Raw genomic sequence first — 25,236 nt, 5'->3', positions numbered from 1 at the left:
AAAAACACACTTTATTATAGTTTCCCTGTAGCAGCTAACCTAGGTACTAGTTAAACATAAATGTCAATTTGATAGATATTAATTGAAAATCAATCCAGTCAAATATAAATTCGCTTAGTCGGCAGGTTTGTTGCAGCGGGGGTATATTATTTATATTTGATCTTTTGTACATTTCATTGTAAACTTAACTATACCAATAATGCATGGTGGAAGGAAAAAGTACAATTTTTGTAATTTTGTAATTCTGGAATAAAAAACTTATAACATAGATAAAACATACTAAACATACTCGAGTATGTTTTAAGTATGTTTTATCTATGGTTTTATCTATGCTTATGACTACTGAGCGAGTACTGACCGATCGTGACTACTGAGACTGAGACTGAGACTGACTGAGTGACAAAGTGAAGTGACTAGAGAAAAGAAAAACGCTGAACGCAGCGTTCGGTTCTGCTTAATCTGCATTTTTGCTTAGCTTAGCTTAATCTTTATGTCAACAAACTAGAAAAAATTGAAAATTAATTACAATTTATTGTGATGTGCATGCAGAATTAAATTTCTGTGACTACTTGTGCCAGTTTAGTGTCTTTTGGAAACCGGGCATTTATTAATTGATTGTTTTGTACTGGTTCTATTATTGAAAATGACGTAAACTTAAGGGTTAGGTTTGTGTTAGGTTACCTTCAATTTACTTTGGCCAATGCCTACACATTGTTGAGTGTTTTTATAATAAGCAGTGCGCGTTTATTACCAATTTAGCATATCTCCGAGGTAACTAAACCCGTTGCAATGCATAATTTTGTTTGCATATTCGTTGTTGCAACCATAGTACACTTAGCCACATCCAGGGCTACGGATTTTCAGCCTATATTAACTCAAATCTCCGCTGGCATCAACGATTGCAATAAAAGTGAGCTATTAGGGGGTTTTGACCTTAAAAGTGTTCCACAGTTTAATGCCCTATGTAATATACCTGTACCAGACATAGAACAATCAGAATTCTTAATAGAAAACAATGTTGTTCCGATTTTGTGCATGGGACTAATGGATGTGTCTTTAAGGTTGTGTAAATCAGCAAAGAATGACGTTTCTCCTTTTGAAGATATTTTCCCACCCACTCCCATGAAATTTAGGAAAATATTTGATGGGCTAAGCAAATCAAATGACTTTTCATCCTTGGACGAATTTTGCTCCACCACGGTGAAAAAGTTTGCAATCCAAGAAGCTGTGAGTAATGAAACTGAACTTTGGTGGCAAGTGCTCAATAGGCGATTCGGTGATCCAACAACATGTTCTAATATTTGTCACTCAAATGAAAAAAATAAAGTCCATCCACTTTGTTCATACATCTTGTGGTCTAATGGAGTCTATGTAAATTATATGAAAAATCAAGAGCTTACAACTGTGGGTAAGTAATTTTGTTTTCATTTATTGACTTGGGCCTAAAACACGTTTACAATGGAGTTAGGAACAAAATGTTGTTGGTAACGCTTGCTTCTAAAAATTTGTACCACCAAATGACCTGTTAAGTAGATTTTTTAAAAGGGATGATAACTTATCGACCTCCTAGTTTAAAAAGAGTTTCAAAAACTTTATGAGAATGTCTTAAGTTTAGTGCTGATTTTGAAATACAGTAACTTAGTAAACTTAGGTCAGGCCCAGTGCACTGAGTCAAAGCCCTCCACGATTACTAGAAAAATACCGGTATGGATCATAAACATAAACAAATGACATTTTTGGCCCGAAAATAAACATAATTTAACATTGCTTTTAGTTGGAACTGCCAAATCATATGTTCAATGCTATTAGTAGAGCCTATAGGATTCGGGCCAACAATGTAATTTTGTTTAAATGTTTATGATCCATACCGGTATTTTTCTAGTAATCGTGGTCAAAGCTAATGACAGCATGGGAGCGGAAGGACTGACGCTGAGGACACCGCATGTAGTCACGTGGTGGTTGGTAGGCCTCTGGAGGGGGGGGGGGGGGTTAATGGGGAAGTGTTGTTTAAACAGCATAGAAGTGTAGAGAAACATTGTGTTCCAATAAATCTTTCGTCATGTTTGGAACACCTTGATTTTAAAGACTTCTTGTGGAAACATATTTCTGTTGTAAGCACTAAAAAGCTGTTTCATCAAAATGTTTCCTTTTAAAAAGTAGTGTTCAAAGTGTGTATACGTGTCCAAAGAACATTTGTTGTAAACACGTGTTCCTAAATCCGACTGGCCTATAAACACGGCTTAAGTTATAACTCACTGTTTTTATGACTACCAAATAAACCACAGTACCTAGCCTCCCTCAAGTTCAGACTTTTAGACTTAGGTCGACCAAATTCATAGGCTGTAAGAAAACATTTTGGCAGCAGACATTGAAGACCTCGTAATTCAAAAATTTAATTGTATGAGAAGAACGTCAAGGGTAAAAAAAATCAAGCTAGAATTTGATGAATCGAAGAGTGCGTTTGTCCTCTACATGCGAAACTTATACAACTCGCTCGGTAGCCAAGCATCTATCTAGGTACTGCTACCACTCTTGGATCTTCCAGTAGCTTAGGCCTTGCGTAATTGATGCTCTGTATCATAGACTAACCATTGAAGCTCGTTTTTCATGTCTAGTTCATGTCAGGTGACACTGATCGCTAGTGTCGACAAAATTTGGTTTACCGTAATTTATATTATTTTAGAGTTAATTTCATGATTTGTGCTTTACTGTTTAGTTATACCTACCGGTAACTAGGGGACGAGTTATTGTTTATGAATAGATCGTTTTATTTGGCTAAACGAGGTATCTTCTCTCCTCCACGCATATATATAGGTTTTTCCTATATAGGCTATTCCTCTTAGCTCTCTGTTCTTTCCTATCTCAACCTCCGTTTTCATAAATGGCCCGTATATTTTCTCTGCACTCTATTACTCAAACCCAGCAATAAGGTTTTTCGGTTCTTTGGTCACTGCCAAAGTTTCTGAACCATACACTACTGGGATAATATGGCATGATATGAATCCAATTTGGTATCTACTGACACCCTGCAGCTTATTGGACAGTTTTCTAGAGACTTACTACACCAGATGACATTATTTGAATAACCAACAAAAAATTTGGTATTAAATAAATTGCTAATACCTATCCTTTGCACTAATTTCAATCTACATTAATTAATTGCAAAATAAATTAGTAAACAAATAAAAGTTAAAAAAGAACAGATAGGCCTAGTTTGTTTTGAAACATATTTACATAGTTAAAATAACATTTAATTTGAAAAAAAAGAACTTGTCATCTGTGGAAGGAATTTGAAAAAGTAAACACGCTAAGTTAGTAAGCTAGTGACGTAATTTTTCTATGTTTATTATCTATAATACTATCCGTTCTAATATCTGTGATAATACCCACTCTCATTGAATCTATATGTACATCCTAATTTCCCATATTCATTTATTCAAACTAAGATATTTAGTTGAAAAATAAAAGTGATATTTTGCCTACATCAGCGCACCCAACTGTAACCACACACGAACACACGAAAAACAATGTTTATTTAGATTTAACAAAAGGGTAGTAAGAGTAAGTCTACTTGCAGTAACCTAGGTTAATGATAAAAAATTATGTTTAGGCCTAATCTATGTCCTATCTTTTTATATCTGAATAAAGCCCGTAAAATAATTTGTATAGGCTTTTCTTTGAAGACTCGTGGGCAGAGCCTCGATTTGTATACGGCAATGGTCTTACTTATCTCTATTGTCTACTTATCTCTACTAATCTTACTTATTTCCTGTAATCAATGACTAAATAAAATAACCTCATAGTTCTATACCGGTAGATATTTTTATATCCGGACATCCAGCTGTTAGTTCAATCAAATTATATTGCTCTAAAACAAACCCAAGATTTTAAAGACTGTTCTGAAAAATAAATTAGATTATCAAGTAATTTACAATGAATATTTTAAATAATCTGTTGTTCCCTTACCAAATAAATTAATCCTATCAATTATTAAAACATTACGGTATACGTATAAGTCAACCCTATGTGTATGTCATTTCATTTCTATCCAATTTTCAAATGCTGAATTTGTGTCACAAACTCTGAATGTTTGTACAGCTGTTACGTTAAGCAAATGGTTTTACACCATGCATTTTATGCTAGAATGTTAGCGTCGGCTGCTAGACTTAAAAAAAATTATAACCTAAATTGTAAAAAACTGAAACCCTAAACTAAAATTATAGCCTCGACATTCCCTAGTTCTCAAAATTATCTTTCTTTCAACACAAAAATCATGAAAATCCAAGTGGTTGATTCAGAATCGTGAAATAAAAAAACCCTGTCATGTTTTAAAATCTAATATATAAAATTCTCGTGTCACAGTGTTTGTCTGCAAACTCCTCCGGAACGACTTCACCGATCGTAATGAAATTTGGTGTGTAAATTCTGTAGGTATGCGAATCGGACGTAAACTATTTCCCGTTTCAAAATTCTTAAAAGGGCTCCGCCCCAGTGGCTCTGGAGTTTCCCATGTTAACCTTATGAGAAATGGAATTAATGAATCTTAACAGCTGTTTCAATTAAACAAGTTGGTTCTGTTCTATGATGTTCAATAGCATAAGTTACAAGGATTACCAACAGGGTGCAGCACTATTATTTCTTTTACATTTATGACAACAGCTAATTTGCAACCGAAAGGTGAGTGAGCGTAGCGAACGAACTTCAACCTGGAGGCGAGTGAGCGTAGCGAACGAGCTAACCTGAAGGCAAGTGAGCGCAGCGAACGAGCTCCAACCTAAAGGTGAGTGAGCGTAGCGAACGAGCTCCAACCCAAAGGTGAGTGAGCGTAGCGAACGAGCTCCAACCTAAAGGTGAGTGAGCGTAGCGAACGAGCTCCAACCCAAAGGTGAGTGAGCGTAGCGAACGAAATTCAACCAGGACGTGATTGAGCGATGCGAACGAGATCATCTTGAAAATTAAACGTAACGGTACTTTCTTTCCATCGGTCTGTCTTAGGGGAAACCTATAACTTAGGCGATACGAAGTTCGCCGGGTCAGCTAGTATCTATATATTAATTTGAAACTGTTTTTCTTTGTCATAGCTAAATTGAGAGAACGGCTGGGCGTAGAAACTCGGTAGAGGTGTCTAAAGAAAGGTCTTGGTCTGTAGATGAGCCATCAAAAGAGAAACGTGGTAAATTCCTTTGGGGCTCTGCCCCAGTGGCTTTTGAATTCCCACCCCATGTTATTCTTATGGAGGAAAAACTGGGTTTTGTCCCAGCTAATTTGAGAGAACAGCTGGGTGTAGAAACTTGGTAGGGGTCTCTAAAGAAAGGTCTTGGTCTATAGATGAGCCATCAAAAGAGGAACGAGGTAAATTCCCTTGGGGCTCTGCCCCAGAAGCCTTTAAAGTTGCCTCTTCAAGTTTGTTTACCATATGCATGATTCTACACTACTTTTTAATGAAACAGCTGTTAATATTTAAATTGTGATGTATTGAATTTTTCAAAATGAAGTACCCCCGATTTTAAAATCGATTTTATTCTGCATCGTGTCATGTTTTGCAATATAATGTTCTATTACTAAATCAGTTGAAAATCCAAATATCACAGTAACTCTTAAAACTATTTCTTATGGAGTTAACTTATATCTATTGTATGGCTTGCTTTCTGCCTTTTTTTTACCACTTCTTGGAGATTGTACGTAGGTGATATTCTTTGGCGTATTGCATCTGTAGACGAAACTTGGGTTGGTGAAATTATTACAATGGAAAAAAGCGAGAAATCCTGCACAATTTGATATAGGCTAAAAATAAAACTGAATTAACAATATGCTACATTTCTTGAGCAATCATTGAAACAACCGATTTGCAAACAATGGAAACATAGAAAAAGTCATAGAACACAACCAAGTAGAAGAAAAGAAATATTTTTTTTTTCATTTATATTCGTTATTATAGACAACCTAATAATGCGGCTATGAGAGGGAAAAATTTGAAGAAACACTAAAAAACAAGATCAGCTTTTTGAGAAAAGATAAGATATTTACAAAAGATTTTGATTATATCTAACTGTTGCGTAGATCATGAGTATTTCCATAATCTTCGTGAGTCGCCTGTAATGCTTCGCAATTGCTCGAATTCGAGCAACAGGTACACTAGTCAGGGTGTATACCAACCGGGAAAACCGGGAGAACCGGGAAATAACCTTGAATTTGAAGGGACCTGGAAAAAACCGGGAAAAAGCCGGGATTTTTGGACCGAAACCGGGATTTTTATTTTAGCCCCGGTAGAAGATTGTAGTCGTAAAATGCGTCTTGCCGCGATTGCGGGCGACGACGATGACGTTTTCGTGTCCGCGGGAGACGACGATGACGTTTCCGTGACCGCGGGAGACGACGATGACGTTTCCGTGACCGCGGGAGACGACGATGACGTTTCCGTGACCGCGGGAGACGACGATGACGTTTCCGTGACCGCGGGAGACGACGATGACGTTTCCGTGACCGCGGACGACGACGACGACGTTTCCGTGACCGCGGACGACGACGACGACGTTTCCGTGACCGCGGACGACGACGATGACGTTTCCGTGACCGCGGGAGACGACGATGATTATGTCTACGCGGCCGCAGATGTTTATGATTTTGCCGAGATCGTGGACGACGGCGATGACGTTTTCATATCTGCGAGAGGCAATGATGATGTCTACACGGCCGCGGGAAATATTCATGATTTTGCCGAGATCGCGGACGACGACGATGACGTTTCCGTGACCGCGGACGACGACGATGACGTTTCCGTGACCGCGGGAGACGACGATGACGTTTCCGTGACCGCGGACGACGACGACGACGTTTCCGTGACCGCGGACGACGACGATGACGTTTCCGTGACCGCGGGAGACGACGATGATGTAGACACGGCCGCGGGAAATATTCATGATTTTACCGAGATCGCGGACGATGACGTTTCCGTGACTGCGGGAGGCTATGATGATGTCCACACGGCCGCGGAAGATATTCGTGATTTGCCGTGACCGCGAAAGACGACGATGATTTTGTCTACACGGCTGCAGATGTTCATGATTTAGCCACGATCGCGGACAACGACGATGACGTTTACGTGACCGCAGGATCAACGATGATGTTTACACTGCCGCGGGAAACATTCATGATTTTGCCGAGATCGCGCACGACAACGATGACGTTCTCGTGACCGCGGGAGTCAATGATGGTGTCTACACGGCCTCGGAACATTTTCGTTATTTTGCCGTGATCGCGGTCGATGACGATGACGTTTACGTGACCGTGGGAGTCAATGATGATGTCCACACGGCCGCGGAAGATTTTCGTGATTTTGCCGCGATCGTGGATGACGATGATTACGTTTCCGTGATCGCGAGAGACAGCGATCATGTATACATACCGCGGAAGATGTCCAGGATTTTTCTATGGTAACGTAAGACTGTGATAATGTTTACGTCACCGTGGGAAGCGACCACACGACCGAAGGAAATATTCAGGATTTAGCCGCCGTTGATAATGTGTTCATAAAAAGTGAAGATAATATTCATGATTTTGCTGCATGATTTTTCATGATCGAGAGAGACGATGTTTCCGTGGACTTAAGTAATGATGATAATGAAAATTATTATTATAATAAGGATTATTACTTTTTCAACACTAGCTCACTGGACTTTGAAACAAATTTAATGCAAGTTTATATTGTATACTTAGGCTGCAAGTCTTAAATTGATTATAAAGGGTGTCCCAATAAGAACGCCGGATATGAAATGTTAATGAACCATATATTTTCACGCTAAATTTACAATATGAAACATGAATCTTAAAGCATAGTATCTCCGATTAGTAGAATATTATGTCTCGTAAGTGTCCACCTGCTGCCTGCTGACAAGCCCGACATCTCTTGACAAAGTTTTCCATCACTTTTTCACACACTTCCTGTTGAATGACAAGATCAATTTCCTCCTTCAGGTCTTGGATTGTTTGATGATTATTGGCGAAAACAAGTGACTTTAAATATCCCCAAAGAAAGTAGTCACACGGTGTTAAATCGCGCGATCTTGCTTAGATGGCTATGCAGCGATGTGTGCTTCATCGCTGAACAGCAAAGTTTCTTATTGATTGCCAACCACCCAGTTTACAAAATCAAGCCGTTTTACGGGATCTCTTGGCTTGATCTCTTGTGCGAGTTGAATTTTGTAAGGGAACATGTGAAGGTCTTTTACCAAAATTCTTTGTACTGTGCTCCGAGTTAGGCCTAACTGCTGACTACGCCGACGAATCGATGTTCTTGCGTTGTCTTCTACACTATCATGTACAACCTCAATATTTTCAAGGGAGCGAACTGCCCGACTGCGCAATGGTCTTTTAATGTCCAAAAACTGAGCAAATTTTTTCGAACTTAGAAGTTAATCTTCGGACAGATGACTCATTTGGTGCATTGTCCCGGCCGAAAATAACGCGCATCTTCCGCACCGTTTCAGCAAACCGTTTCCCGTATTTGTAGTGCACTTTAACTATGATCAAGCGTTGATCCGTCGTGTAGCGATTCATGACAAAAAATGGGACCTAATACTGATAACATAGCTGATAATTTGGGAATTCCTATCGAAATACATATAAGGATAAGACGCTCTTGAAATCCGGCGTTCTTACTGGGACACCCTTTAGTTTAAGTGGAACCAAAAAAATACGTGGGAGCCTGGAAAAACTTCGAAAAACCAGGAAAAAACCTGGAAAAAACCTGGAATTTCACTCTAATAAAATAGTATACACCCTGACTAGTATATGATGATTGTTGACAATTATTTATTGCTAATACAGTATGCATCACATGTAACTTAGCCTATTACATATCTTGTAAGAAACTGTAGGTAGGCCTATTGGCTTTTTCCGCTGCAAAAAAAAAAACCAATAAATTCGGCAGCTTAAATAATAAATCATAAAAGACTGGGCTACCTAATCCTTCTCGTCACTCGTTAACAAGCAACAACTGTGAGTGCACTTGACATGTAGCCGAGATGAAACTATTTTAAAAGCAGCTATTGTGGTAGTGAGGCGATTACATTGTGTTAGTTTACAAACTGTATGTAATAAACTTAAAGTGGCAGCTATGTAACCTATAACAAAAGGCCTTAACTTATTATAGCCTTTGTCTGATGTTCCTTTATCTTTTGCGTTAGGTACCCATTAAGGTAAGAATTGACGTCAAAAGATGAAAGCTGGCTTCTAGCTTTTTAATGTGTCTCTAAAAGATATGGAAACTGTTTGATACAGAGTCGTCCACATGTGATTTTTATTTTGATGTGGTATTGTATTTCATACTACCGTACCTAGCTTATAGGCCTACTAGTTTTTTTACAATTTTAATAAAAAAATACCCACCATAATTTTTTTATGTAAATGATTACGTTTAATTTAAAGTACCAGTAGGCCTAGTGAAGTGACACCATTATGCTTACAGTCAACTTACTGCTGATGGGATTACAATAAAGTTCTAGGCTTCCATAAATTATTAATTTGTAATTTACTTAGCCAGCTGGTATATGCTGAAAGAGAGATAGCCTATATGTATCTAGCCAATTTCTTTATTTTAGGAGATGTAAAAAAATCCACCACCATTGAAAAAGTCGAAGAGCCAATAAACCACAAAGTAAAACCTGACCAAGCCATTAGCGTCAAAAGCGATCTGTCAACAAAACCTTCAGAACCAGTTGTCGGCTCTGACGTGGCTCTTTCAACTGATGAAAAAGCCCAGATCAAGGAGTCAGTAGTGGGCACAGACAATAACAATGTTGGAGTAGGAACTGTAGAACAGTTGGTGAATAAAGGAGACGAAGCACCTACCAAAACGGCGGAAAACGAAGCAAACGGTTCAGGAATTATGGACAAAGAGAATAAAGACAAACTAAAAATTGAACCTACCAAGGATACTGCAACAAATTCTAACCCTGTAGTAGGGTTGAATGCTACTGAAGGTTCCAGCATTAAAGTGAAGACAGTTTCATCAGCTGGTCAAGCTAAAGATGTTCCCAAAGTAGATGCTGGTGCCGATGCCATGCCACCTAGTGTTTCTGGCCCTCAAGAAGTTGTTCCTCCTGGCAAGGCAGAAGGGATGGTTGAGGGAGATTTCAGCCTTGAAGTAACACCGGAGGGAGTTGGACTTGATCAACCAATAGCAGCTGACAAAGACTTCCAGCCTCCATATTCAGGTGGGTACACCATATTTTTAAGTTTTTTGTTGCTAGGGGCATTTGTATTGAAGGAATTAAGAACACTTTGAAAAGAAATCAGTTCAAACTGTTCTTCATTGACCTAATAGCCTAACCATTAAATCCTCTGGCACTTAAGTCTTAGGTGCTAATCCCTGGGCCTAAAAAACAAATTAAGTACCTAAAGGTTAATTTTTTAACTTTGAAGCTATTTAAAATTGTAACTCATTTATTGAAGACAGGCGGATTGCAAAATTTGGGGAAAATATGCCTATATTTTGGATTTTCTTGGGACTGGATTTGTTTGGACAGTCAGGGATTTTCCGGTTGATGTCACTGCAGTTTCAGGAGGATTTCGTGATTTTGCTGCATGTTGGCTTTAATAAAACTGTGCAATTAGGTCTTCTAATTGGTTTTGTTTGTCATTTTTTCCATTTGTTAGGACTTTGACTCAAGATTTTAAAATTTAACTCTCAAACACAGGGGAAGTAAAATCCCATTGCGTTCCCATCTTAAATATCAAGAGGGAGATAAATTCTGACATGTCCCAAACCATAATTACAATCCTGTCTCAAAAATTGATTTATTCATAGTAGAAAAGCAGCATGGATCGTCCAGGTTTGCAAAACTTGTCAAACTATTCTGATTGTTTAAATATTTTTTTGTTTTGTTTAAGGACAACTTAGTCTAAGAGATAAATGTTTATTGAAGCTATTTAGGCCTACTAACTCTAAGGGAATATCTGGCAGGCATTTATCTAAGCTAAGCTCAATGAATTTAAGCAAAATAATTACTGGGAGGCTACCCTTAAAAGTTAAAAACCTTTTTTTAAACTGTTTTTTAAAAGTTCCCAGTTTTAAGCCACTAATGTTTAAAAAGTTTAATGAATACAGGTTGGTCAAATCGAGAATAAACCAAACTCAAGAACTTAGTCCAGTATCAGGTCTATTTCCCGTCTTTTAAATACAATTAAGGAGTTCATAAAATATTAGATTAACCTGTTGTTATCAAATGACTTATTTTGTATAAAATGATTTTCTCGCTGTAGACGAGGAGGGAGAAGATGGTGATGGAGATGATGTGGACATTGTCGAGGCCAACGCACAAGCGACAACCAACAACAATAGCAGCAGCCCTGCGGGAAGCAAGCTGACCAACAGCGGCATTGCAACTAGCATTCAGCACGGTAAGACAAGTAGCCTAAATTGGTTTCCCCATTCGGAGGTAAAATAGGTTGTCTGTTTCCTGTTTGTACGAGTGATTAACGTATAGTCCTACTTAGTACCTAAATTCCTATGACTGTAATATTGCAAGTAATTTTCAACAATGTACATACTTCATACATACTTTCTTCTGTTTTGATAAGCCAACATTGACATTGATAGCAAAATAGATTTCAATGAATGTATAATTTATGTTTGTGGACAATTATCAATAATTGTTAATGGGAAGATATGCGATATTTAATTACAAGTCCTGATCTTACAATCATAATGGAAATGCATAACAAAATGAGCATCATATTGTTTTAGTTTTTGAAGATCTCCAATAATGAAGAATGTTCTCCCTAGAAGCATATTCTTTTTTTGTTGTTCTAGGTTAGTGATTCTACAGCTTATGGCAGGCTCTAATACACCATGTCCCTGCATTATCACATAGCTTTGAACTATTGGTACCACACTTAATACCTCTTTCAGGATATCTTAGTTACAACAAATAATACAAACAATATAATAACAAATAATATCCAGTTTCATCAAAATATGTAGATTATTCATACTTTTGCTTGGCTGTTTGTTCAGGACCTCTGGAAGGAGACAAAGTTTACGGAGAAGGAGAAATACTCATTGAAGACCATTTCATTGAGGCTGAAGACTCTCACTTTTTCACCTACTTTCTGTGTATGGCTGTGCTGACCATCATGGCTTATCTGGCTTTCCACAACAAGAAAAAGGTAATTACAACGAGTTAGGTTGACAAATGTTTTTGAACTATGCCTAATCAATCAGTTGAAAATCTCAACAACTATTTTGTAAACACTTGTAAAAAAAACTGTTTTGTTTTCTGTACATATTTAAATTTAAATATGAAAATTAAAATTGAGTCATGTGTTTTAGTTGTTTAAAAAATGAAATTCAGTTTTACTTTTAAAAAGAAAAATTTATATTGTGTTGAAATACATTTTTTTATTTCGTCAATCACCTATTTGGTACTTTACAATCATCTGTGATCTCACTGGTTCTGTGGATTGCGTAACTTAGACAATGACCAATAGGCGACTGTGGCAGGACTTCGATATATAGGATATATGACAAGTAATGATGCAGGAAGCTCCTAAAGAGTGTGAGCTAACCGAGACTGGAGGCAAAGGCGACTTGGAGATACATCTACGTCTAGATTAAACGTGATTTTTCAGCCGAGCCGAGTCTAGCTTAAAGCCTGGAGTGATGGAGCTCAAGCCGAGCTTTGACTATTCCATTATCAGCGGGATTTGAAATGAAATAAAATGAAAATGAAATTAAATTAAAAAAATCGTCGTCTTTATTCTTGAGCGTTTTTCATATTACAACATATGTTTTTCAAAACAACTTACGTCAACATAAATAACATAAAACAATGGCAACTTTCAAATCTTAAATTAGGCTAATTAAAAAATAAAATATTTTCTCTATTCCTTTTCATTTTACCATTCTTCAAGCCATTTGTTATATATTTTTTAAACGTCTTTTCACTGTCCAACACCCCTGGCTCAGTCCTGGATGACAATATATTCCAGATTTTAGGGGCAAAATAAGAAAACCCACAACGGTCGGACTCACAGCGCACACGGGGCATCTCCAGCAAGTCATCCTGCCGTGTGCATTGGGATCGCATCTCAGAGCGAGCTCTCAGTCTTACCTTCAGGTACTGAGGTCTCTCCTCTGACAGTACCTTCCGGATGATGCAGGAAGTGCGTAAAAGGCACAGGTCAGCCATAGGCAATAAGCCAAGAGATGCGAGGTCTGATGAAATTCGATCAAATTTTCGCAGATTGCAGACGTACCTGACAAACATGTTTTGCACCCTCTGCATCCGACTCATGTCTCCCAGTGATGTAACATTGCCATACACCGGAAGACAGTAATCAAACACAGACAGTACAAGTGCCTGCACAAGCCGAAATTTGGTGGGTTTGGGGAACAAGTCACGATGCCTGTACAGCATTCTCAGACGACCTATTGCTCTCTGGCATGCGTAACTCACATGATCAGAAAAGGAGAGCTCAGGATCGAAATGAAGTCCGAGAAGCTTGGGAGCTTTACACTTTTTGAGCGGAATTCCACCAAGGCATACACCAGACAGGGGCTCGGACCGAACAACCCTGCTGACAGAAAAAGTCACCAATGAACATTTGTCTCTGTTCAGTTTGATGCCATGGGACATAGACCATGCAAAGACAGAATCCAAATCAGAATTGAAATCAGAGACTGCCTGATTTGCTGGGTCAGGGTCATGCTGAAAAGCCAGCTGAGCATCATCAGCGTATGAATACAACCGACAATAACGCAAATGTCTTCCGATAGATGCGGCAAACAAAGTAAACATGACAGGTCCAAGACAGCTGCCCTGTGGGACTCCTTTGGACATTTCCAAGGGGGTGGAGATCTCAGATCCAACTTTGGTCTTTTGGCATCTTCTGTTCAAGTAGGAGTGAAACCACGACACTAACTGCTGGTCAAATCTGTAGTGATACATCATGGCCAACAGTAGATCATGATCAATAGAGTCGAAGGCTTGCGAAAAATCCAGCATTGCAAGAGAAGTACACCTCTTCTCAGCTCTAGCTTTTATGACATCATCACAAAGCAGTAACAGAGCAGTCAAAGTACTGTACCCCCTACGAAAGCCAGACTGTGTTGCTGGAATTATTGACTCCAACTCCAGGAACTCAACCAACTGAGAGACAACAATAGTCTCCAAGACCTTGGAGAGGGCGGGTAACACAGAGATGGGGCGAAGATCAGCCAAAGAAGAGGAAGCACCAACTTTGGCCAGAGGAATGACAATGGCTTCCTTCCAGTCATCCGGAAACACCCCCGTAGCCAACGAAACATTCAACGGGTGCGTGACAGCCTCAATACAGTACGGACTTACCATCTTTATCATGCTGATCGATATCTCATCAATGCCAACAGCCATAGAGGTGATCTTGTTTATGGCATCTTTTACTTCTCTTGCTGTTACTGCTCTAAAAGAAAATGTGTTTTCTACATTCTGAGAAATATTATTTAAGTAATAATTAAGAGTTTCAAAGTGAAATTGAGAGCCTGTCCCCATCATTGAAAAATGTTTATTAATTTCTTCTGGATTTCTAAGAAATGATGGGAGTTCAGCATTTTTTGCCTTAACTCATCTGAATTTTTTTCCAAAAATCCTTTGAATTTGAGCATTCTGCTAATTCTCTCTGGAAATAGTTTTGTTTGGCTCTTCTAATAGCACTGTTTAGAGCATTTCTAGCTTTACAGTATTGATCTTTGTCCATGTCATTTCTAGAAATCATTAGCTTTTTCTTCCAAAAGTTCTTTTGCTTTGTGAGATCTATAATATTTTGGTTTCTCCACGGTGCTTTCTTTCTAGTAACTCTTTTTGTTACTAATGGGGCATTTCGATTAAACATTTCTAAAATGGCAGTGGTTATGAAGTTCAATATATTGTTTACATCACTCATGTTTTGGACTGTGTTCCATTTAACCTGGGAAGCACACTCAATCATATTCTCTATATTAAAATTTGAAAAGTCTCTGTAAGTGATATATTTTGCCTTTTCATTGGTTCTGTCATGCTTAACAGGTAATATTCTACAATATTGAGAATAATATTGAGAGTACCACCTCGACATTGATGGTTTGACAACCGATATTGACGCAAGTCTTGAAATCCTAATCCAGCCATCAATACTTCCGGTTCGCTTAGGATATTGACAATAATATTGAATTACATGCTTGTGCATCAATATTATTGTTATACCACTAAAACACATGTCTCCAAGATAGCTTTACTGATCATTGCAGGTGACATAACTGCTGAAAACTTCAGATCTTTAAATCTTCTTCCAGTAGCTAGGTATCAAAGAGTCAAAACAAGTTTTTCCTCAACAGTAATAAATGCTTGCATGTTTGTACTTTTTTTTGCAAAATATGGCTCTACCGTTGGGAGTAACAACTGGAACTTATCTTCATTCATTCTTAGGTAATAGTTGTAGTCTCCAGGGTCACTCAACAAAATTTCTTTCAACAACCTTAAGAATATATTCGTATATGCGTTCGTATATTCGTATATGCGTATATTCTTCACATTTTAGCAACCACTCCTTTACCCACTTCTTTTATTTTTCTATTATTTTTAAAGCTTAATGTAAAATGATGGCAAGAAACAAGAAACACTTTCTTATTGGAGTCTATTTTGGTTCTGAGCAAGTCCTGGACATAAAATATTGACAATAAATTACGACCATGTAAGGTCTGCATATGGAATGTTCCAAGAGTCTGAAGTCAGTATTTGGTTTAGGAAAACGGGATGGATTATTTAACAAGCCTAATATAGATCATCGCTATCTACAGATGGCTTGGATTACTAAAACAAATGTGGTGTTATTTGATGTTTCAGCTGATAGCACTGGCAGTTGAAGGTCGAAGGACCAAAGGCGGACGACGAAGACCAAACAGCTCTCACTACAGCAAGCTGGACTGCAACCTTGAGGAGGCGTTGGTCAGCAACACCACAGCCTCCGTTACACACGTCCTGTATTGAGGACCAAACTAATGTAGATTAGACATCGCTACTGCATGAAACTTGGTAGTTAAATCAGTTTTCTACAAAGTAGTTGAACTCTGTTTAATTGTCTAGAAGAGAAATCGTCTCTGACTCTTTGTGTGATTTTTATGAGGAATTCACTAAGTGAATTTCGTTTTACGATTATCAGGGTTATGTAGAACTTAAGGAATTGTTGACTATCTGGTTTTCTTCGTTATGAATTCTATGTGAAAAGACGCATGTTTTAACTAATCAACTCTAATTGTTGCGCAGAGATATAATTTCACATTGGCTTTAATTTAAACCAAAAGCACTTTAGGCTATGAAAATGGCCAGATAAAAGTTGACTCTGTGTTAAATGTTGAAGAATTAAAAAAACAGTAAATGTCTACAATAACATTTTTTCACAATCATCTCTAAACACAATGCTTGTTTATTTTGAACAATAAAACTTTACTTTTTTAGCCTGTGACTTATGAATCTCTAGGGGAAATTATTAGGGATTTTGTTTGGACGAGTTTCCTGAAATTGGTAAAAACTCGTATGCTTCATGGTAGTTTAGTAGTCTCAAACTCTATTTCAAGCATAAATTATTGATTTTTGTAGCTACTGGAGTTACAGACAGTTTCATGACATTATTGTAAGACTCACGCTTTTATATCTATTGTAAAAATGCCGGGTGTCTGAATCTTCTTTACCCTCAAAACTTTGTAACCATGTCCGTCCCATCTACAGGTAGTTTCCATTTCAAGACCCATATTTTTATATGCTTATAATTCCTTTCTCTCTAATACAATAAAATATGCAATAAAACTTTGTTCGATTGTTGGTATTTTATGGATGAAATAAACTACGTCTGGATAATTTATTTTAATTTTTTTTGTTTACTTTGCTTAGCTAGTCTTTAGTTCCTGTTTAACCAAGGGCATTGGTTTGTGTCATAAATTGATAATGTTATTACATATTTTTGTATTTATATTTATTTAGATTGTGATGTTTATTTATTTGTATCTACCACATATATTTTGTGGCAAAGAATTTTTTATTGTAATTCTAATGACTTGTTTACAGTTTGCGGTTTATAGTGGGCGCGGACTTGACAGTGGGTGTGTTTATAGTGGTATGTGGCTAAGCCGCTGATAGCTTAGTATGTGTATATTATGTTGAGATGTTGTATTTATGATGTCGGTCTTTGAACTTGGAAATGTCCAAATATCAATCAAACGTTTCTATCGGTCGAACACTTTATTTGAGTGTTTGCTATCAATAAAGTATTATTTAGGAGTCCTGTTTGTATACTTTGTGAACCTTTTACTACTTCTGCTAACAAAAATTGTTTCACAATAATAAACCTATAAATTTTGTAAACTTCCATTTGCCTAATAGGATTTTCACTAAAATCCTTGAAAATTTTTATATATTTATTAATTGATTCCCTATTTAAATAACATAAGTTCAGTGAGTACTTAAGTTTCCTGCTACAGGGAAGGTAATAGAGTTTTTTTATTGTTAAATAAATAAATTTTCCAAATGCTATCAAAATATGTTTATAAACAAGCTTACTAAAACAGTTTACTTATTGTGGATATTTATAGGCATGCACTGTGGATGTGATACTCCCTGGTGTGGATTAACGTCCGCACGAGTGAGTACTACGACTATCCGCAGTACTATCCTGATAATTAGACCAATTCGTATATACCAAGGAAACATGTGGCTCGGATTCCACTATAAACTGTAGGTCCGCTAGTTGCCATTAGCTGCATGGGCTATTAATTAACAGCTGTGCCTAAGGAATGTCGGCCTTAGTCACTAACAAGACTACAAGATCGCGCCACTCATCCTATACATTCATACTTGGCTTAAAATACCTACTATGTATGGTCGCCATTTCATTGAACAGTATCTAACAGTATTCTCCATAAGAATAAATAACGTGGGAATTTTTAATTTACAGTTTTTTTATTTTATTTTATCTTTAACCATTAATTGCATCAAGACCAATCTACTAATTTTTTTAGAATCTCTACCAGATTGTTTTACATAAACTTGCAAAATTTTTTGTTTTTCAGGTCGAAAATGAAAAAAAAAACATACCGGTATTTAAACCACATAAAACTACCCATAAACCCCAGTTCCCATAGTCTGATCATGCTGGTCCGCAAGCTTGTTAGAATAAATGTAGGTTTACAGGTTTATGCAAAATGTTATCAAAATCGTATAATTTTTGCTTGCGTTATCTTGCTAATGGGACATATATACTAGCGGAATACCCGTGCCTCGCTACGGAAACTTTCAGATTGGTTGACATTTTTTAATAAATTATTGTTTAAGTTCCAACAGCCTTCAGTCAACAATTCAGCTACAACCTGTTTTTCTCCGATCAATGTCATAATAAAGCAGTAATTATAATGTCTCACCGGGCTCATAAAGTGTGGTTGCCCATGACCAGACTGCATAAAGGTTTAGGTAGGTGCTGCAGAATAATAATAAGGATGATCTCAAAAAGAGTTTATATTTGATAACGATCCATTTATTTGATTTCAAACACTTACAAAGTGCCTTGAAAGGTATAAATGCATTGGAACTTAGACTTAACTGGAAGTACACTTAAGTAGTTCCTTTGGTTCATGACACTGTACTGACTCGTTTGTGATTTTTTCATGATTTTGTTAAGTTGTGAATTTTACCAGAAAACTTGCTGTCAACATCACCAACGATAGCTTTGATACATGATGAATTTGACTAGATGAAGGAAGTTGGGATTGTAACATCTGTGCTTGAACCTTACTCATCCCCAGCGATGACTCTTCCGAGACACCAACTGTACAGTTCACCTGAGAAAAGAACAGGGATTTAGAAATATTATGTAAAATGTATTAGTTAGAGAATTTGACAAAAAAAAGAAAAGAAAGTGGTGGAAAGAGTAAGGAGTAGATACTAGATTAGATACATAAGTAACTTAGGCAAGAAAAGAATCCAAGACAGTTTCTATAGTTAGTTGTAAAAGTACTTATTAAAATATATTCGAATATTTCATCCCTACAAGGGGGTTTCTGCTAGAGATGGGAAATACCTTTACTTTTCAGGTATAGTCAGGAACTTTCTTTAGTATTTTAGTAATAGATGAAATAACAATATTATTTTTGTCACCTTATATTTCCCCTTCCGGCGTTATTTCACTTGTTCGGGTACTACGACGTTACAAAAATGATATGATTCTCAGTAATTATTGCTAAGCGTTTACTGTTAATTAATAGGATGACATGGTCAGCGTTATTTCACTAACTTGTTCTAACGGTTCAGAAGACGTTACAAAAATAATCAAAGATTCGCCTATTGGGTCTGATGATTATTGGAGTGTCCAATCGAAATCGATCACCACTTACCAAATTTTATGTGTATTTACCGTCTTGTGAGTAACAATATAAGCGTAAATATATGTTTTAAGTGTTATAAGACGTTTCTTTTATTTACTTTCCGTGAATCTTCAGTAAAATTGTTATTTATTCTATTATGTTATATAACGCCCACAACTAGTTTCTGCAGAAGTTAGTAGGCTAGTAGAATACTTCTTCCTACTACTTCATTCTGAAGAAGCCCCTTCCTTGTAGGTGTGAAATGTCAAATTGATTATGTTGTGAACACACTGGTCGATAAAGGAGTAAATCTTAATAGTAAAAGTTGAAGATATACTTACAGTTATTACACTCTCTATAATACATTGGACAAGTTCATTGAAAATCTCAGCAGCTTTTTCACCACACATGACTGATGTCTTTAGGTAGTAACAATCCCTTATTTCTTGATAGGCTCTAAGGCAGGAAAACAATTTGTAGGTACATTTTGACACTTTACTTTTCACCAGAGTCTATTCCTTGCACCTCATTTAATTAAAATTCCTAATTTAAAAACACTGCTTTTTACTATCTCCCCCTATAGGGTACATTATAAAATATAATATCATAGCTACTCCCACTGTTCATTCATTAAGGTTGTCGATAAGCTAAATAGGAAAAAGTATGTGTCTTCTTGCTGATACCATTTATTTTAAATTCTTTAAAATTTAAACTGGCTGTTTATAGAGTTCTTTCTTTGGAAATCATTTTAAAATTTAAATATAACAGATAATTTATAAATGTTTATATAGAAAACTAAAATTATGTTATAAATTATATAAACCACTGCTTATTTAGGACTTGCACACATTTTAAACCCATTAATTACTGTTTCTATATATTGGTAGTAAAATATCAAACAGATTTAGATGGATATTAATATTTTCAAAGGAGTAACTACCTGCAAACTCGCTGACTATTTGAGCTCTCACTCCAGTCCGTAGGTCCATTGCATGAGTCGCCTACTTCTGTTTGGAGTTTGCCATAGCATTTCTTATGTTCCATGAAAGCTAATTACATGAACATGGTTATAAACATATACTTGCTAATATTTAATATACTGCCTGTGTTGGAGAGTGAGATTTATATTCCACTGTCATTGACAAAAGCATTTTTTTTTTCAATAGTGTAAGTCACCTTCAAAGTTAAATGTGTGATCATCATTATCGATTTTGCAGCTCTAGTCTCCCCATTAGCTGACACCTCTTCCACCTACAGTAGTCTCAGTTAGTCTGGGCGCGCGGACCCTTGTGTACTAACCGTCCCGCACGCCAAAGCCATGAAGACAGCGCTGAGGCACTAAACAACCCCAGAGAGCCGTGTGGGCCAGATGTTTTTGGAAATGTGCAATAAACACTCCCCTCTACACCACCCGCCCCAGCACGGCCGCGCGCTCAGACTAGCTGCGACAACTGTACAACTAAAGCTCACCCTCTCTTCCTTTTGCTTTTGATGTTTTCCTTTTACAGTATCATTGTCTATTGTCTTGGAGTTTTGTTTCGCCAAGGGATTGTCATACTTTAATACTTTTCAATGAAATGGGGACCATACAAAGTAGGTATTTTAAGCCAAGTATGAATGGAGATGAGTGTAGATGTCCTTTCCCCTGGGATACACTAGGCAGGAAAGGACAAGGGCAGGAGCCTTCTGGCCTCTGGTTAGATGCAACGTAGGCTACAGTCAGACAAGAATTGTCCGTCTGCATGAACTTACATTTGTGATAAGTGTCTCTGGTGCAGAGCTTCTTGTGAAGTGCTTTCACTGCATCAAATAAGTGAACATATTCGTCTTGTCCTGGTACTAAATTACATGACTTCATATAAGAATCCATGTGACTAATGGTTTTGGAAATGTTGCTGGAACCAAAATCAAGCAATCACCCATACGTTGTATATTGTGCTAACTAAACGACACTCAAGCCTAAGAGTTTGGGATCCATATATTCCATGGTTTGAAATAAAATTCATTTAATTGAATTTGTATTACAGTATATACAACAGAACCATTCTTTAAATCTAGACACATTTGGTCTCCAAATTAGTTGTTTAAAGAATTTGAGATTTTCTAAAATAATTACCTATTTTTTATTTTGTTTTTTAATCCTACATTCAACAACTTTGTCAACAATGTTTGCAGACATACTGCAATCAAGAACTTCTTAGTAGGTTTTATTTGTTTATTGCAGTGAACAAACAAAACACTGTTAAGATTCAATATGCAGGATCAGTGGCGTGTCAAGGGGGAGGTTCCAATGTGTCATTCCCTCCAAAAAAGGAAGGAGGTCCTCACGCAATAAAGCAGTTTGGTGAGTTACTAAAGCCATTTATAATGTCTAAAACTGTGTCAGGAAATATCTGTTATGTTTTTATGACAAAATTAATGTTTACACTTCTTTTCCAGCATCCATTAGGGGAAGGGGATGTTAGTCAATTCAGTTCATAGTTTTTATATAGGTATCTAGTTAAAATAAAAATAAAACTCAATTTATTATAAATTACTCAACCTTCAGCCTATGTATTCTTACTTAAAAATACACATAAATTAAATCTGCTGTGGATTCAGAACTCAAAAGTAGTAATCAACATATTTACCTAATAATCTCTTTGGTGACCAACACGTCTTACTATGGTACACGCCTTTATATTTCACTTCATAAATACTACCATCAAAATGAAAGAAAAAATTAACGTTTTTCACTCACTGGCATTTGTTTTCCAACTTGTTTTTGGTTGAAAGAGCTATCACGCTTTCTGGGTTGATCACTTGAATTGACGTCAAGTGGGAAGAAAGGACAGAATCTTCACAGTCCTGTCTTGAGACCACTTTATCCCTCCCAAATAAATAGGCGTTCTCACCCATTTCATTGTTGTCTGAGAAAAACATAAAGTTCCCATCTTCACCTTCATCTAACTCTTGTGCTGAAATATTTGATGAATACTTTGGTATATTATAATCAAATTAACGGTATAATCAAACTGACACCTTTCTACCAAGCTTGACAACAGCTGTTTTCCTTCAGTAATGATGCCAGCTAGCCAAAGAGAACCACTTTACATTATCTACATTTTTAAAAGTGTTTTGAAAACATTTTTTATATTGTACATTGGTACCGTACTACTAACCTTCAATGCTATTTTAAAAATATTTTTGATTACTGTTCCCTTAAAAATGACTTTTTTCTATTGCTTATCAATGTTATCAATGTTTAAACTGTAGAGTGAGACCAACTGTGAGAATGAATATGTACCGCCAATTGTTCCGCCAAAACTGCAACTGTGTCCTGCACTATCTGCCGAGACAAAACTGCAGACGTGTGTCTCTCAAAATGTGAGTTTGAGAATGTTGATTGTGGTTGCTTTCCAGATTCCAGATCGTAACTCGCTGACATATGACCATGAAGAATCCCGTCCGAAATACAGGATATCATCAGAGTATTGATGGTTCATGGAATTTAAAAAACATTTCTACTCCACTGTTAAAGTAAGTGTTAACAGCTTTGTCCAGCTTTTAGCTTACAGTCTCGGAATTGTTGGAGTGTTCAATGGCTCAATGTCATGGTTATCTTTGATATAAGTTATTTTTTAACTTTTAGGTTGTATTAATTCTTTAGGTTGTTTTTGTGGCATTCAGTGAAAGCTCAGTTACACAGAATTGATTAATATCTTTGAATATAATAGTGTTGTATATTCAATGTTTTTATTCAGTTCGATGTGTTAACATTTACTTTGCAAGGTAAACATATTTTAAATGGTTAAATTTTAACACATACAAAATTCTAACTAAATTTATATTTTTTAAATAAGAAAATTACAAAGAAAATAATTTTCTATAGATTAACTTTTTTAGGTTATTTATAACATTACAAGGCAAAACCTAAATACCTTAATCCATGTGGTAAATTATTGAATGTTACAATCGACACAGAAGTTGGGTTGGGAAAATTAGCTAAGTTTGGTTATTGTCTGAATTGATACTTTTGCGTTTGATAATATGATGAAGTAGGATATCACATTTTGCTCATTAGAGTATATCAAATAATATGCTTACCTTGAGACAAAGAAAACCATAAGATATTCAACAGAAAACAACATACATTACACAATAGTTTCATATTTTGGCGCTCTTTTATACAGCAAGTTACGAGTTAGTTTTGGATAAATACCCTAATAAGCCTTAAATTTGTTAAAATGAAGAAAGATAAATTTTGATTCAAAGTTTGTTTACAGTTACATAACCTAGGAACTACATTTATTACTTTTTGCTTATTTATCTCCCCAGGTGATAGTATCATGCCAACAAGGATGAACTTTTGAGAAAACCATAAGCTGCACACCTATCAACCGCATGCTTGAATGAAAGGTCTTGATGTGAAAGTTCCCTGAACAATATCAGTTTTTTCAAAAAACCCTCCCCTAAGGGCAGGAACCTTAAGCAAAGGGCTGTATTAATCACATTCAAAATATTGAAGATACATCAGCTGTTACATTTGTTTTTGTTTTAGAGTGTTTGTTTACTTGTCCTTGAGTTAACCTTTTGATTCTACCCTTATAGGTACTCTATATTGCATCAAGAGAAGTGACAGTACGTTTTACTTATAATTTAAAAACCTTTGAATTGTTTCAATTGTTTACTTATGAGTTCAGTATTATATATTGTACTGTCTTAAAACAGATATATTAATTTAAATAGTTTTCAGCTGACTTAATTGTTTGTTTGTTTTTGTTTTTGTGTTGTTCATGATTTTGAAATGGAAGTAAAATCTATGTAACATAATGTTAGTTTCATTTTATATTTAAAACTGTTCAATGGCGACGAGGATGAGGAGGAGGAAGGATGAGAGACACCAGGAGCTAGTAGAAGAAGGTATATTAACACCCAGTCAACCTATTTTCTGTTCTAATTTTGATAAATTTGATGAAGACAATGAGACATGGAGTTCATACATGGTAAGGCTAGACAACTTTTTTGACCTAAACGGAATTACGTCAGAATTAAAGAAAAAGCAATATTTGATCAATTTATTGACACCTACAGTATTTCACGACCTGAGAATTAATCTAAGCCCATGTGACATTGAGGATAAAAATTATGACGAAATATGTGAAGCTTTACAATTATTACTGGAACCTAAGGGAAGTATTATTGCAGAACAACATAAGTTCACTAAACGAATCCAGAATCCGAGTGAATCTGTAGGCAGCTTCGCCAAAGATCTGAAAACCTTAGCCAGTAAATGTGATTTTAAATGTCCAAAATGTAATGCATCAACATCTGACGTTCATCTGCGGCAACAGTTTATTTCGGGCATTCATGATGGAAAATTGCTGTCTAGATTAATTGAAATTCACGAAGATAAAACGTTTAACCAATGTCTTGAAATAGCAAGTAACTTTGAGCAAATCAAAAGTGAAACAACGAAAATCCAAGAATCAAATTTGCAATCAAAAGTTGGAGAACAATTTCAGATTCGAGGGAAGAAAAGCGCTGGATATTTGCAAGGAAAGGGTAGTAAAATATCATGTTTCAGGTGTGGGGGACACCATCACATAAGTGCGTGCGAAATTCCAGCAGACATTAAATGTTGGAATTGTGAGAGGAAAGGACATCTCAGCAAAGTTTGTCGGAGAAAGAAACAAAACATGCGACAAGCTGATGACGCTTCGACAGGAAATGAGTATGAAGAGGAAGGTGAGTGTCAAAATCCACCTTTTATGTCAATTTTATCCGTTGTGGATAGAAAGAAGAAATGTACTAAATTGTCTAAGCTCTCGGATGATGCATATCAACCCGAAATGGTAAACAGGCCGGGAAAGATTATGTTAGACTGCACC

The 25,236-nt window shown here is 36.5% G+C and overlaps 2 protein-coding genes across 2 annotated transcripts; one reads left to right on the top strand and one right to left on the bottom strand.

The window, feature by feature from the left end:
• Positions 1-469: 469 nt before the first annotated feature.
• Positions 470-17,291, top strand: LOC128990376 (trans-Golgi network integral membrane protein 2-like). Its single transcript, XM_054412722.1, has 5 exons — positions 470-1,408; positions 9,600-10,214; positions 11,263-11,400; positions 12,017-12,168; positions 15,861-17,291. Exons 1-5 carry the CDS (start codon positions 790-792, stop codon positions 16,002-16,004), a joined length of 1,668 nt encoding a protein of 555 aa, XP_054268697.1. The 5' UTR covers positions 470-789; the 3' UTR covers positions 16,005-17,291.
• A 1,238-nt stretch (positions 17,292-18,529) lies between these two features.
• Positions 18,530-23,629, bottom strand: LOC128991050 (uncharacterized). Its single transcript, XM_054413769.1, has 6 exons — positions 23,453-23,629; positions 22,107-22,323; positions 21,119-21,261; positions 20,307-20,415; positions 19,708-19,822; positions 18,530-18,844 (listed from the first exon to the last, which is right to left on the bottom strand). The coding sequence occupies exons 1-6, from the start codon at positions 23,514-23,516 to the stop codon at positions 18,680-18,682; spliced, it is 813 nt and encodes a 270-aa protein (XP_054269744.1). The 5' UTR covers positions 23,517-23,629; the 3' UTR covers positions 18,530-18,679.
• Between the last annotated feature and the right edge of the window lie 1,607 nt (positions 23,630-25,236).

This window comes from Macrosteles quadrilineatus, unplaced genomic scaffold (genome assembly GCF_028750875.1).
Source record: "Macrosteles quadrilineatus isolate MER2022 unplaced genomic scaffold, UCM_ALF_1.0 Scaffold_3__2_contigs__length_128488019, whole genome shotgun sequence".
NCBI classification, from domain to species: domain Eukaryota; kingdom Metazoa; phylum Arthropoda; class Insecta; order Hemiptera; family Cicadellidae; genus Macrosteles; species Macrosteles quadrilineatus.
The sequence above is the reverse complement of the archived record's forward strand: the minus strand, read 5'-3'. Positions and strand labels throughout refer to the sequence as shown.

Coding starts and splice junctions, on each gene's coding strand:
- LOC128990376 (XM_054412722.1), top strand. CDS start 790: ATGCATAATTTTGTTTGCATATTCGTTGTTGCAACCATAGTACACTTA. Junction 1,409..9,599: donor TCAAGAGCTTACAACTGTGG/GTAAGTAATTTT, acceptor TCTTTATTTTAG/GAGATGTAAAAAAATCCACC. Junction 11,401..12,016: donor TGCAACTAGCATTCAGCACG/GTAAGACAAGTA, acceptor CTGTTTGTTCAG/GACCTCTGGAAGGAGACAAA.
- LOC128991050 (XM_054413769.1), bottom strand. CDS start 23,516: ATGAAACTATTGTGTAATGTATGTTGTTTTCTGTTGAATATCTTATGG. Junction 20,416..21,118: donor CAGAGACACTTATCACAAAT/GTAAGTTCATGC, acceptor TCATGTAATTAG/CTTTCATGGAACATAAGAAA. Junction 18,845..19,707: donor TTATAGAGAGTGTAATAACT/GTAAGTATATCT, acceptor TTCTTTTCTCAG/GTGAACTGTACAGTTGGTGT.